This window comes from Prosopis cineraria, unplaced genomic scaffold, assembly GCF_029017545.1.
Source record: "Prosopis cineraria cultivar Desert tree isolate PC_DT_omini unplaced genomic scaffold, ASM2901754v1 PC1, whole genome shotgun sequence".
Lineage (NCBI taxonomy): Eukaryota > Viridiplantae > Streptophyta > Magnoliopsida > Fabales > Fabaceae > Prosopis > Prosopis cineraria.
Window position 1 is genome coordinate 45,562,665 of NW_026555332.1, and position 12,972 is coordinate 45,575,636.

Genomic DNA, 12,972 nt, shown 5'->3' on the forward strand with positions numbered 1-12,972 from the left:
TTTGAACATTTAATTTTTTTAAAAATATTTATATTTTTAAACGGAGAGAATATGAAAAAAAAAGTTACATAGACACAAATGAATGTTTGTAGTCTATAGTTTTTTTGGTCTAGTTCTTGTCCATGGGTTGGTTTCAATTTTTATTTAATTATAACTTGAATCAATATAAAATTTCCTTTTCAATTGTTTTAGAAGAAATTTTCCTTGATTGATTTTTTGATGTAAGATTTTATAAATCAAATAAAAATAATTTGATTTAAATTAATACTATTTATAAAAGTGCATACTTATTATATGATTATTAAAAAATAAATTTATTGTCTTTTCAATAAACAATTTAATGATAAATATGTAAAAAATATTGTTACCTCCTTGTCGCCCTTCGGTTTCAAGTGTATTGATGCAACTTTACTCATCTTTATCCTGTCTCCTCTTTTCTTTTTTATTAGTATTTACTTTTAAAATTTGAAAAATATTGTACATAAATTCATCAAACATCTCTCTCTCACACACGCAAAGACCATTTCCTATTTGATATTATTGACTTGTTTGGATTTAAACTTTATCAAGGCACAATTGAAGAAATTAAATGAAGTTGTAAAGAGGTCAATAAATATATTTAAAAATAGTTGGAAAAAAACTGTTCAAAGCAAAAAAAAATCGTTATTTTAACTTTCGAATAATGTTGCTCCATATAAATTTTTATTTATATTAAGCTGTATATCTAAAAGCTCAAACTAATCATAGTAATTTTAAATTGATAATAATATTATTCCTCTTGATGGGTTCTGATTTATTACAGTCAACAAACGGAGGCAATTGGGAAGAGGGACTCTCTTTTTTTTTCTCTCTTTCTTCTGCGCTTCTCCTCTCTTCACCATTCATTAATTTTATTTTTTAAAAAAAATATTTAATAAAATAACATAAAGAGCGGAGATGAAAAAAAAAGAGAAAAAAGAAGAGAGAGAAAAGGAGAGTCCTCTTCCAGACAACTGTGGGTGGTGATGCTACGGCAATTGCTTGATGTGATGGGCAGATTCTTATATTGCGTGTGTGTGTGTGTGTGTAACAAACAAGCATTTCAACTTTCAAGCCCTCCTTATCGTCTTCTAACTCTGCAAAAAGATTCCTTCTTTTTAATCTCCAAAAATCTCAGTGATTCTACTTTTCATCAGCCTCTCTCTAAGAGTCCCTCCATTATATTCCATGGCCGGAGATTCCAATTCTAACCCTAAAATCATCGTCGAGAGAAATCCTCCTCAGTCACGCCTTGCCAGTCTAAACGTCACCTGCTGGCCCAAGTATGTATGCCCCTTGCTCTCTCTCTCTCTCTCTCAGAGTTAAGTTCTGCATCAAATTCATAACATATACGCAACACAACTCTGATATTTATGTGTCTCTGTGTATTTTGTCGGGTTTCGTTTGGGGGTTACGGGAAGAAGATGGGGTTGTTCACCAGGGAAGTACCAGTTGAAGTTTGATGCAGAAGAAACCTGCTATCTGCTGAAAGGGAAGGTCAAGGCTTACCCAAAAGGTTCATCGGAGTTTGTGGAGTTCGGTGCCGGAGACCTCGTGATTATCCCTAAAGGTCTCAGTTGCACTTGGGATGTATCTCTCGCCGTCGATAAATACTACAAATTCGAGTCGTCTTCTTCTTCTTCATCCTCATCATCATCATCTTCTGCAGCTTCTTAATTAGTGCATATTTCAGATAACTGAACTGTTAGTAATTTCAATTCTTTTTGGATGAATATCAACTTCAACAAGTGAATGATTCGGTTGGCAAATTTGTCTATTTGTGGAGTGGCCATGGGTGGGCTTGGCTTTCTGGTTGTCTGTTTCTGTTGGGTGTTCAGAGTTCGGATTCCGACAGAGAGAGAAAGAGCAGTTTCAGTCAAAGAAGGAATAAAATATCCGTCAATGCATGTCCCGTTCAAACCCATCTACTTTACGTGTTAAAAATCAAATGCAGCTTTTAATGTCCCTTTGACCGGTCAACGCCTGAGCTTTTTTTTTGGGTGTTAATGTTTTATTGGTTCACACATGACATAATAATTCAAGTTTGATTAGCTCCCACAATATCAACACCCATGCTCGCCGGGTATCAAGGCGCTTGTCATGTTTGCAATTGTATTAAAACAACACTTTTATGTTTCACATTTTTGTTTGGCTGGTTTTGAGAATTTTTTACAAAGAATTAGAAACAGATTCTCCTCTGCTGTTATGATTTATGACAACATAATGATGCTATTGGTATAATAGCCAATTTGAAACAGCTGAGGCATTACAGTGTGTTTCATAAAAAAAGAAAAAAAAAACTATTTTACATATTGGTAACTCTTAAACAGAGTCTGATGTTTTTCTATAATAATCAACATTATTATATACACATAGATCAAGTGTTTTTTAAAATTAAATTGTAGGTCTCTTTTTACGAAGTCATGTGGAGAGAGAGCCTGACAACATTATTTTTCATACAAAATATATGATTGCAAATCAATTCACGTAACCTTAAAAAATGACCCAAAAAAAAAAACGCGCGCATTTTCTTTCCTTTTCTTCTGTTTTTTTCAAAAAACTCGTGACAGTCTAGATTTTTCCACCTAACATTTCAGGGAAAAACCCTCTTAAGTACATAAGCGATTGTTGTTTTTCCGGATCAATAAATCATGAGAAGGACCCGCATATAACCTTTTATTTGCAGTTTTAGCTAATTTTTCTTCAGGCTGTTTCAATTCTTCACGTTTGTGTCCGTGCTCTGACAAAACCCTATCAATCATTTTCAATTTTTTTTGCTCCGTATCTTCTCTCTTGGACCAGGAAACTTTTTTCTTTTCCATTATTGTTATTTTTTAATAAAAAGATAGAAGAAAGTCAGGAAACATTATACAAGCGCTTGAATTTTCAAGGCCCACTTCTCCAGTCCTTGAAAAGAAAAGAGAAGTTCAAATAAGCTCTTTCCCAGACCCTGATTTATTTGGATAAGGTGGACTTTCTTTGCTCATGGTTTTGGGCTTTTGGTGCCCGCACAAAAATTTACTTGAGCAATTCTGATTTCTGATTCATAGTTCGCAGCTTACTCAGCTGAAAATCCTAAAGCAGGAGAGGAAAAAGAGTAAAGCACAGCCCTGAGAACCGATAGAGCATCAGATATTTCATTGTGGAGAGAAATTTCTGTTTTTTTTTTCCCCTCGGCAACAGCTTGTACACAGGATGTGTGGAATGAAAAAGAAAAAAACCCACTCTCTATCTCTCTCGTGTTGTTTTGGGGGGGGGGGGGTTGGAGGAAGAGGGAAAACAAGTGTTTGAAGGGAGAAATGTTAGTAAATGAATAATACAAACTGTACAGCTTCTGGGGAAGTGAGTGTGGAGTCCCTGCATTTCATGGGCTGCATTGCATTGCATGCACTCAGCAATCCAGTATGTTTGTTTGGGCAGATCATAGGGAATCTGCAGAGATAGCCGCATGTGAATTAGGTTCATCTAAAATCACTACGACCTTTTTATCATAAGGGGAAAAAAAGAAACTGAGCATTACTCATGTAACAAAATTTAGGCAGGGTATGTGTCATTCTCGTGTTGAAATTTCACACCACCCTAAATGTAAAACCAAAGAAATTAGGTTGGAATCTTCAGTCTACCATCTCAGAAGTACAGGTGATGTGAAGCCGATCATGGCATTAATTCTGCCTCCAATCATGCTTCTAAACCTACAATCATGCAGTAATCGTAAGGTTAAATAATTTACATGTTACTTTGTTCTGATCCAAATTCATGAATAAAATATTTCCCTATGATAAAACTGAATGAAAAAACACCGGGGGAAAAATTGACTCGTCACAAGAGACTCCAAAGATAAAGTCCTATGGATTGCCCCCAAAAAAAAAAGAAAGAAAGAAAGAAAGAAAGAAAGTCATAATATCCTCAAACAAACATTGAGAGAAGAAATGGGGGAAAAAGTATGCATAGAAAATCAGGTTTACGGGTATCTCCAAATCTGTCGATCAAAGAAAGTTTCTTCAAATCATTCGTTCATACCACAGAAAAGTCAAGACATAAAACCAAAACCCAAAGACCTCAAGATTAAACCAGGTGAACCAGATGAAGAAAACCATTATCATCTACAAACAATATATGAAAGGCATGCAGCCAAGAAGACAAGCTTGGGAGTGTATTTGGCTGAGGCTATGACAAGTGACAACGATAACGATGATGAGAGGGATACAATTTGGATCATAGGTTGGGTTAAGGAAATTCGATGGAGTAGAAGCCCATGTTGAATTGAAAAGGCATATAATATGGGCTTAATCGTAGCAGCAAAATTGGCCCAATTCATCATTAATTTTGGCCAATCCAAACCCATCACCCAGCCTAAACAAAAAGCAGATAGTCAAAGCTACACACAATCAACTTCTTTGCTTAGAGTTGGAGGAGGATGAACGATGGTTAAGCAGGGTAGACACAACGAAATGAACCAGACTAGAGCTATGTTTATGGGTTGTCGAGATTTTGAGTGAAGCATGGGAGAAAGAGCATACTTGTGCAACAAGCAGATGCTATGAAGAGAAGAGGGCATGGATTCGTTTCCCATCATGCTAAAAAAATTTGGGAGCACTTGCTAGAACCCAAACCTGCCATTTAACTCGTTACTTGCAAAAGAAAATGATCAAGGCAACCAACAGAACCAAACAAATAAAGCATTTACGCAAGTATTCTGTGTTAATGAGAGTACCTGCTGAGATGGACAAGAGAACTAAATACAACCATGTTAGTAATTGCTATAATCGCAACTACTTGTGTTATGGCAATCTTTATTATAACTAAAGTCACGTCAAATACCATCCTAAGCTATCAAGGATTCCTCTTTAGTTCTATCAAAATGCATTTTGTTTCATGAAACAATTGGGGCAATACCGTGAAAAGGAGGTTATGGGATGGCGTGAAAGCATTTCTTTTCAAAGAATTGGCTCTCAACTGAAAGCTCTAGCAACTCAATTAAAGTAAGCCGAGGAGGTTAGGGGAAGGTTTCTAAATGCATTTTGTTCTATGAAACAGCCGTTGCAATGGTGAAAAGGAAGAGGCCAAAAAGCATTTGAGGCAAGGTTGCACTTTTACCATTGTCGCATCTTTCACACCTAATCTCATTGGTTGCATATTGTCATGAAGAAGTGCAGATTTTGACTTACAAATTCACCCCTAACGGCTACTACAAAGTGGGAGCGGACTGGACTTCCTGTTACTGAGACAGGCTTGTATGTTGGGATGAAAGATGGCAGTTTCAGTTTCGCGGTTGGCTCCAGTCTCAGGTTTAATGGAAATGAAATGAAACCCTTGGTTCCGACATTTGATTTCCATCTTGGGATAAGATGCGTCTTTTGGGGTGGGGATATAATGGAACACGGCAATTAGACCTACATTGTAGCAGAATCATTGTTCTGAGTGTTATATTGAGAAGAGTTCCATAACTCCTCTTTTCTGCACCTGAAACCTAGAAAAGCCTAAGGTAAATCCATGAATCAATTCAGACTCTCCAAGCATCCAAGTTAAGTAGAGAGCAGAACAACACAATGATACAGTCTGACGTCCTTTCATACACTCTAATTCTGTCCAAGAGAACAAGAGAAAAATAGACATTTTAACAAGGAAATAAGAAAGATTAAAGCTTTGTCTGACTAACAAAGCTTTGTATCAGCAATAACAAATTATCGAAAGCAGATCATCAGCATATACCAAATCCTTTGATTTTATATACCCCTCACCCTTATATCTCCCCAAATGGAATTGAAACAAATGAATCAAATACCATGTATACAAGCATCTATAAAATTAGAAAACATAAAAACAAGTAATGTAGATAAAACCTTGCTGATTAGTTGACTCCAATAATGTTATCCTCAGGTAAGTAACTTGCTTTAGTGCCATTTACTGCATGAGCCCCGTCATAGTGGAGGACCCTCAGCTTTCCTTCCTACAACCAGAAGAAATGTGTTATTGATTAATTGATGGCAGTGAATTTAACAGGTAACATATAAAAGCATACCTTAGTTCCATAAACAAGCCCTCTACCAGGAAAAGGATGAAAGCATGCTACATTGACCTCATCCTCTGCACTAGGAAGCACCATGACGAGTTTCATATCTGACACTCTGTATACCTGAGACAAGTAAATTCAGGAACCAGATATTCAGCCTAGAACTTGTCATACTATCAAGTGCGATGGCTGGCATTTCCTAGTGGGTGGTCCATATTGAACACAAAAAGGTTTGTGATCAATCAAAACAAAAATATATAAATTGATTTTTCAGAACTACTGGAGTGACTATGTTAGTTCAGAAAGAGGAATAACATGAATTAGAAAACTATTTTGAGATTGAGAAGAGAGCATTTACCTCTAACACAGTATATATAGGCAGGGTTGTTTCTCCATCGATAACAATGCTTTTAAGAAGAGATAAATGACGTCTACCATAGGCAAGCAGTATGTGCTCAGATGTGGGTGAGAACTACACATTAATAGTGTTGCAAAAATTTAATCCACAAAGACAAGAACTTTTTAACCCTTAGCTAGTCAAGTAAAGAAAGATTACAATGATAGATAAGAAATACATTATTTTAGACATCAAAACAGAAATAGGCAATTAAGTTTTCAGAATAAGTTTGACAATTCCCAATGCCAATAGGTTTGTTACTTCATTTGGTGGGTTCCAGAACACAGTAAGAGAGAGAGAGAGGTGTGCGTGCGTGTATTTTGTAAGAGAGAGGGGGAGAGAGGGAGAGAGAGGTGCGGAATAATGGATGAAATGCAAATTGTAATTAATAAATGGATAAGAAAAGCTAGAACTGTGATTAAAAATGGTTGGAAATATTTAAAATTGCAAACAAGGCAGGACTCAGGAGATAGAACAAGTAATTGTTTAATGATAATTGTCGGGACCAACATTTTCCTTTCTTTCCTTTTCTTAAAAGGAAAATCCTCACCCGCAATTCTTAATATATAGTTAAATGACAGTCAACACTTATTTGAATATTCCAGCCAAATAATAAATGGCAGATATTTTTATGCATAGGTTGGCTGTGATAATAACGAATACTAACCAAGAATAGTTTTATCATCAATTAATAAATTAACTGACCTGGATTGAAGTCAGACAGTGAGCTGCTCTAATTGCCCGCGATGCAAGCACCATTCCAAATCTATTCAAGAAATTCAAATAGTAAAATTGTTTTAGATTAAACACAAAGGTGTCAAACTAAAAAGTAAGAGCAAGAAAAATATAGAGATTCCAGGCAAAATTTAATGAAATCCTTATCCAGGAAAAATGTTAAAGGAAGTGTGCCCTACGTTGCCTCCTCAAGGGAATATATGCGAAGCTCGTACATAACTTGGTGTGCGGAGATTGGATGTCGTGTTGGGGACGTTGCAACTCCTGATTCATGTTGTACTTGAGCTTGTAATCCTGAATCAGCTTCTACATGAGGAAGCATACATGCAACACATGCAGCCAGAAACCTACCACATGGTGAAAAATGGGCACCCATTTCACTGCAAACACAGTTTTGCATTAGAAACATGATGCATAAATGCAGGCAGTATAAAAATTGACCAAGTCACTGCAAATAATTATGATAACAAATTTAGAACTTAATCCATTCCCATGAATTGAAGCAATTAACTCTCAAAATGCATGGACTAGCAAAGTGAAACAACTCTTTTTTTTTTTTTTCCAAACAACAATAAAATTCAATCCCACGATGGAAAATTTGTTAACATAGATGATACCTGCACAAGACGGCATGTGGTATTGTAAGGTGGCATCTTTCAGTACTTAGTGAGGCACAGGGATCTTTTATGTCATGCGACCATACTCTTAGCTTCACTGTGCAAGGCAGCTCTGCAGCAGCTGCAGCTACTGATGTGGCAAGTTCTGACTGAATCCGACTTATGATGGTTTGAATGTCAGTACCACCATATGGAATACTAATGGAAGAGGCCATATTGCCAGAATCAGATGCAGGAACTTGAGATTGTGGAAAATGACTACGCAAACCAGATCTCCCTAGAGCTCCTGGTATACTTGTGCTTCCTGGATTAGCTGAAGATGAAGTTGTTGCTTCATCATCATGAAGGGGCAAATTAGATGCCATGATGGAAGAACCATTCTGAGCTGAGCTGTCCCGACTACCACTCAAATGAGGAAGCACCAAGGGGACGCCAACTTGGCTTTGACCCATTAACCATCCTTGCAGAAAGGGTAGCTCCCACCCACTTGGGTCTCTTGAAGGGAAAAAACGGTGAAATTGACCCAAGTCAGAAAGACCCTCATGATTTGTTGTTTGTCTATATAAACCATGCAGCACATTACTCAGAGAACAGACATTTGTAGAGTTTTCATGTTGGCTTCCTTCAGCTGGTACTGTTTCATCAGTGTCCATAACATCCACAGCAAGGTTACTAATACCAGTCCCCATTCCATTAGAGAAGGTACTAGGAATCTCAGAGACTGTATCCATAGGAGACACTGTATTATTATACTGCTCAGTAGCATGTGTGGCTGCTTGAAACTGTGCTGAGGAAGCAGATTCAACTTGCATGTTCTCTGAACCAGCAACAAGACTAGCATTGTGTGTTTCCATTCTTGAATCATCGACATGAGATGAAGGTAAGAAGAAAAAAGGTAATGACAAATAAGGTAGTTCACTGCTGGGAAAAGCAATATGTTCCTTAAAATGAATATTCGCAACAATCACAGCAGGTGGAGGATATTGTAAATAACCAGGAGATGTAGCCCGTGTCATTGAGGAATCTGAGGAGTCAAGATCATTGACCTGCACATCAGCCAAACACATCAGCCTAAAACAAGAAATCAAACATGATACTTTGGTTACAACAGGTAAATAATCAATGAAAATGATCAAAGGTGTTTCAGTTTGTTACCTCAGCAGTTAAAAGATATGGTGCTGCATGCGGGTGAAAGTGAACGGCCCTAAGTGAACGCCTTGTTTTCAACACAGATGTTGGTGAGGATCCTTCACCTCTCTTGTTGTAGTGCCATATGTAGAGCTGGCATGGCATTGAAAACAAAAAAAAACTAAGGCATCAAATCCACCAAAAAACAAGCCAGATAAACATAAGAGATTATATAAACAGCAAGTAAAAATCATACCTTGTGGCCTGATGCAATGGCAAGTATTTCCCCTTCAGCATGAAAAGCAATGGACGCAATGGGGCGATCTGTGATTGAAAAGATCATGATAAGAGTAAAAATGGAAGCAATAGAACAATAGACAAATTCTGCAACGGAGTAAAAGTAATTTAGGACTTAGGAGATAGGGGGATTAAGAGTAAAATTACAGAAATGGTGAAATAATATGCATTTTGATGTGTTAGCATCCCATAAGCGAACTTCTTGATCCAAGCTCCCACTAGCAAGTATATGTGGTTGCAACGGATGGAACCTAACCTGTAATTCATCAGCACCATATTAATATAGAGATGAGGCAAAAGTACCTATCAGTTAAACTTGCAGAAGAAAGGAATGCATTGCTTATTTGAACCAAACAATAAACAAAATGGTTAAAGCATCTAGCGGCAAGCTAACAAAACCTTGAATCAGATAAATAATCAATATGCGCCACTATCATTCATTTCTATATTGAAGGCAATGCCTAACTTATAAGGGCCAGAATTTCCTAAATCATTCATAGCCACACATAAATTATAGAAATAATTATAAAATTCTTATAAACTTTTAAGGCACAACACAACAACAAAAATCAATGACAGAATGCATTCCCCAATAAAGGGGATGAGTGCTAATTAATGGGCGCTGAACAAACTTGCTAATTGTCACATGCTCAAATAAAACTTCAGTGCACCAGCCACAAAATCAAACCACTGTTACACAATTTAACAGCTTCAATGACTGAAAATATTTAACAAATATTAAATGACTGAAAATAGGGCTTTGTTATATGTATAAAACTCAAAACCTTGGAAACTGTCCCTTCTTTGAGAGTATATCACATCAAACTTGATGTAACAAGGTTTCACTCTCTAGAAATGATAATCAGTAACGAGCGTAAGAGAAACTTTGAAATAAAATTTAGTTACAAGAAATTGAGGCAAGCAATAAAATGACAAGCTTACCACCCAAGGGGTCCTCCTATGGCCAATTAACACATTTAAGCAACTTCCAGTTTCCCAATCAATTATTTTTACAGTATGGTCACCACTGCACACGCCAAACAAAAACAAAGCTCAACCACAGAGGATTTCAAATTAGTAAAAGGAGGAGGAAAAAAGTACAACTTACTGTGTCGATGCAAGCACTTTTCCATCTGGGCTAAATGCTGCAGCAATAGTAGATCGTGGGGGAGGCAACAAAGAACAATATTTAGCTGATAAATGCCGCAATGACTCTGCCTCTACCCTGAAAATCATTGTTATGTTATTCCTCAAATTTTACTGTTCTTAAAGAAAGAAAACAAAGATATGCACCTTGAAGAAGCTTGATTTTCATTCAATGAGACTTATAATATGAAGTTGCATAATTACCATGAGAGGAGACTGCGTTTCGAATCTCTCACTGCATCATTTTTAGGATGCGGGCAAGAACCAGTTTTGGGTTCAGAAGCTTCTCCCCAGTGCTGTTTTGGCACATGTTTTGATCTGGCAGAAATCTCTCTATGCGCTAGCAAATTAAATACATTTTTTCCACTGACCAGAGTGAACAAATCAAGTGAGAGAATAATCAAGAAGAAAAATATTTAATTTCAAATTCTTAATGAATAGCAAAAGAAAGTGATTTTCAGCCAAAGCTGTCAACAATAAACTTGATATCATTTACCATAATAAATAAATTTCATATCCATTCACAAGTACTTGGAAAATTGTGAATTATTTAGCTTATTATTCCATCACTAAGCACTGATAAGTATTTTCAATACCTAAGGATGAAAAAAGTTTACATGCTCCATAACCATAAAAGCATACATGAGAAGTTCTCAGGGACTCCAGTGCTGCGAATTTATGGTCATATTATATAATCCACGTGTATTTCTTCCGAAGAAAGAAAATTCCTCAAATATGCTCCCGATAAAAAGGCAATGTGGATATTTTTACTTCAAATTATATTGATCTCGACAATGGGCTAAAATTAGATCACTGGATCACACCTTGGGGAAAATCTACCGCTTGATATTGAGTTGGTGGCAGTAAATCAAAGATAGGCAACATTGAAAATCAACTAGCACCAAAGAAGAGGATCTTGAAAACTAAGAAGCTTAGAAATGAAAATCAGAAATAATACACATATATCAGTTCTCAGTACACGGCTATATAAGATCTCCGCTGGCCCAACAAGTATCAGGAGGATACTATCATCCATCAGCAAAAATGGAAGCATCCGCTAAAATAGACCATCATTTCATAACCTGCTAAACTTGGTGAATTGCCATCAAATTTCCGGCTTTTATGCCGTCAAACTACATGACCCAGAATTCAAATTTCTTGCTTTCTTCCGAAAACAAGACAGCGGGACACCCAAGTTCAGAGTGACACGAAGAAATAAAGAAAAAGAAAAGAATCGGTACAAACAAAAGGGATGATCTGAAAGAACTCAGACCTGCTGTTAGAACTACAGGAAGACGAGGACGAAGGTAGGGTCTGATCTTGAGGCCGAGGAAATCCTGTCATATCTGTGAATTTCATTCATAAGAATTGAAATTAAACAGCAAAGATCAATCACCGGACGAGGAGAAATATTACAGTTGCCAATATCTGAAAGCGAAATTCATAGTTTCAATCCCCGGAAGTGGAAAGTTGGGTTTCCACAAGTCTCCCTCTCTATGAGGGCGCGTGTGTCGCTTTATTTAGCCTCCGTGTGGATTTCAAGGTGAGAATCCACGCCGTAGGGGTGGGAATGAAAATATGGCGAGTCCTGGGGCCATGGATGCAATTACGGATTTTGAAGGCTGCTAGGGCAAACAGCTGTCCTGATCATTGATGTGACCACTCCTTTTCTTACGGTCCGTTAGATCAACCAGCATAGAGATTTGTGAAACCTGAAAGAGGTCGATTTAGGCCCAACCGTACGAGGATGGATGGATTATACCATAATCATAAGCATAATAGGAGTGTATTATATGTATTAGCGGGAAAATAACGAATTTATGATAATGGCAGGTTTGTTTAAAATTAAAAAATAAGTGATTTTTAAATAATTCAGAGATTTTATTAAAATATATTTATTTTATATAAAATTTATAAAATGTAAAAATTATTTTATATTTAATTATAATAATAAAAAGTGATTATTAATTAGTTATTTTTAAACTTAATGATATTTTTTATGTTTATTTTATAAAATAATTTATTATTATATTATATTAAAATTTTATAATAATTTCACTTTTTTTAACAATTTCATTTATAGTATTAAATTATTTTTGAAAGTTATTCAAAATAACTTTTTAAAATAATCAAAAATATACTTTTATTAAATTCTGATTATTTTTAAAACTTTAAATACACATCATAACAACCCACAAAATATAATTTCATAAAATAAGTGATTTTTCATAAAATAATTTAAAATAAACGTGCCAATAATGAAAGAATTGGTTAATTTCAACCATTTTTTGTGAATACATAATGGCTTCTTTAATTAATGAGTTCGATTTAAATTTACCAAAATAATATAGGCTGAACGATACAAAGAAATGTCTTTTTTATTGAAAAGTTGGAAAGACGGTTAGATATTCAATGCTAGTACCTTTTACCATAATATTTAAACCTTCAACATGTGTGCAGTTTTTCTTAACTGGATAAGAAATGGTTCAAAGCTTCAAATAATTAGAAAGATAGTAAGATCATTTAAAAAAAAGAAAAGGAAAAGAAAGATAGCAAAGTGCATGATTGCGTAGCAAATTCAACAGAATTCAACAGAATTGAGAATATTTCACGCCAATAGA

At 35.8% G+C, this 12,972-nt stretch overlaps 2 protein-coding genes across 7 annotated transcripts; one reads left to right on the forward strand and one right to left on the reverse strand.

Moving 5' to 3' along the window:
* The first annotated feature begins 984 nt into the window (after window positions 1-984).
* Window positions 985-1,983, forward strand: LOC129291418 (uncharacterized). Of its 2 annotated transcripts, none has more exons than XM_054928750.1 (2): window positions 985-1,301; window positions 1,440-1,983. In XM_054928750.1, the coding sequence occupies exons 1-2, from the start codon at window positions 1,207-1,209 to the stop codon at window positions 1,693-1,695; spliced, it is 351 nt and encodes a 116-aa protein (XP_054784725.1). In that variant the 5' UTR covers window positions 985-1,206; the 3' UTR covers window positions 1,696-1,983. The 2 variants fall into 2 exon arrangements, with proteins under 2 accessions (XP_054784725.1, XP_054784732.1); XM_054928757.1 differs by having other exon boundaries at window positions 998-1,301; window positions 1,443-1,983.
* A 1,146-nt stretch (window positions 1,984-3,129) lies between these two features.
* LOC129312118 (uncharacterized) lies at window positions 3,130-11,871 on the reverse strand. Of its 5 annotated transcripts, none has more exons than XM_054954739.1 (16): window positions 11,625-11,871; window positions 10,556-10,717; window positions 10,314-10,430; window positions 10,148-10,232; window positions 9,353-9,461; window positions 9,165-9,232; window positions 8,936-9,061; window positions 7,781-8,826; window positions 7,343-7,543; window positions 7,134-7,194; window positions 6,390-6,503; window positions 6,041-6,154; window positions 5,862-5,968; window positions 4,539-4,631; window positions 3,642-3,710; window positions 3,130-3,450 (listed from the first exon to the last, which is right to left on the reverse strand). In XM_054954739.1, the coding sequence occupies exons 1-13, from the start codon at window positions 11,708-11,710 to the stop codon at window positions 5,870-5,872; spliced, it is 2,388 nt and encodes a 795-aa protein (XP_054810714.1). In that variant the 5' UTR covers window positions 11,711-11,871; the 3' UTR covers window positions 3,130-3,450; window positions 3,642-3,710; window positions 4,539-4,631; window positions 5,862-5,869. The 5 variants fall into 5 exon arrangements, with proteins under 5 accessions (XP_054810714.1, XP_054810705.1, XP_054810698.1 ...); XM_054954730.1 differs by having other exon boundaries at window positions 3,539-3,710; XM_054954723.1 differs by lacking the exon at window positions 4,539-4,631.
* Window positions 11,872-12,972: the final 1,101 nt, after the last annotated feature.

Coding starts and splice junctions, on each gene's coding strand:
- LOC129291418 (XM_054928750.1), top strand. CDS start 1,207: ATGGCCGGAGATTCCAATTCTAACCCTAAAATCATCGTCGAGAGAAAT. Junction 1,302..1,439: donor AACGTCACCTGCTGGCCCAA/GTATGTATGCCC, acceptor GGTTACGGGAAG/AAGATGGGGTTGTTCACCAG.
- LOC129312118 (XM_054954723.1), bottom strand. CDS start 11,710: ATGAAATTCACAGATATGACAGGATTTCCTCGGCCTCAAGATCAGACC. Junction 10,233..10,313: donor AAAGTGCTTGCATCGACACA/GTAAGTTGTACT, acceptor TGGCGTGTGCAG/TGGTGACCATACTGTAAAAA. Junction 7,195..7,342: donor TATTCCCTTGAGGAGGCAAC/GTAGGGCACACT, acceptor TTTCTTGAATAG/ATTTGGAATGGTGCTTGCAT.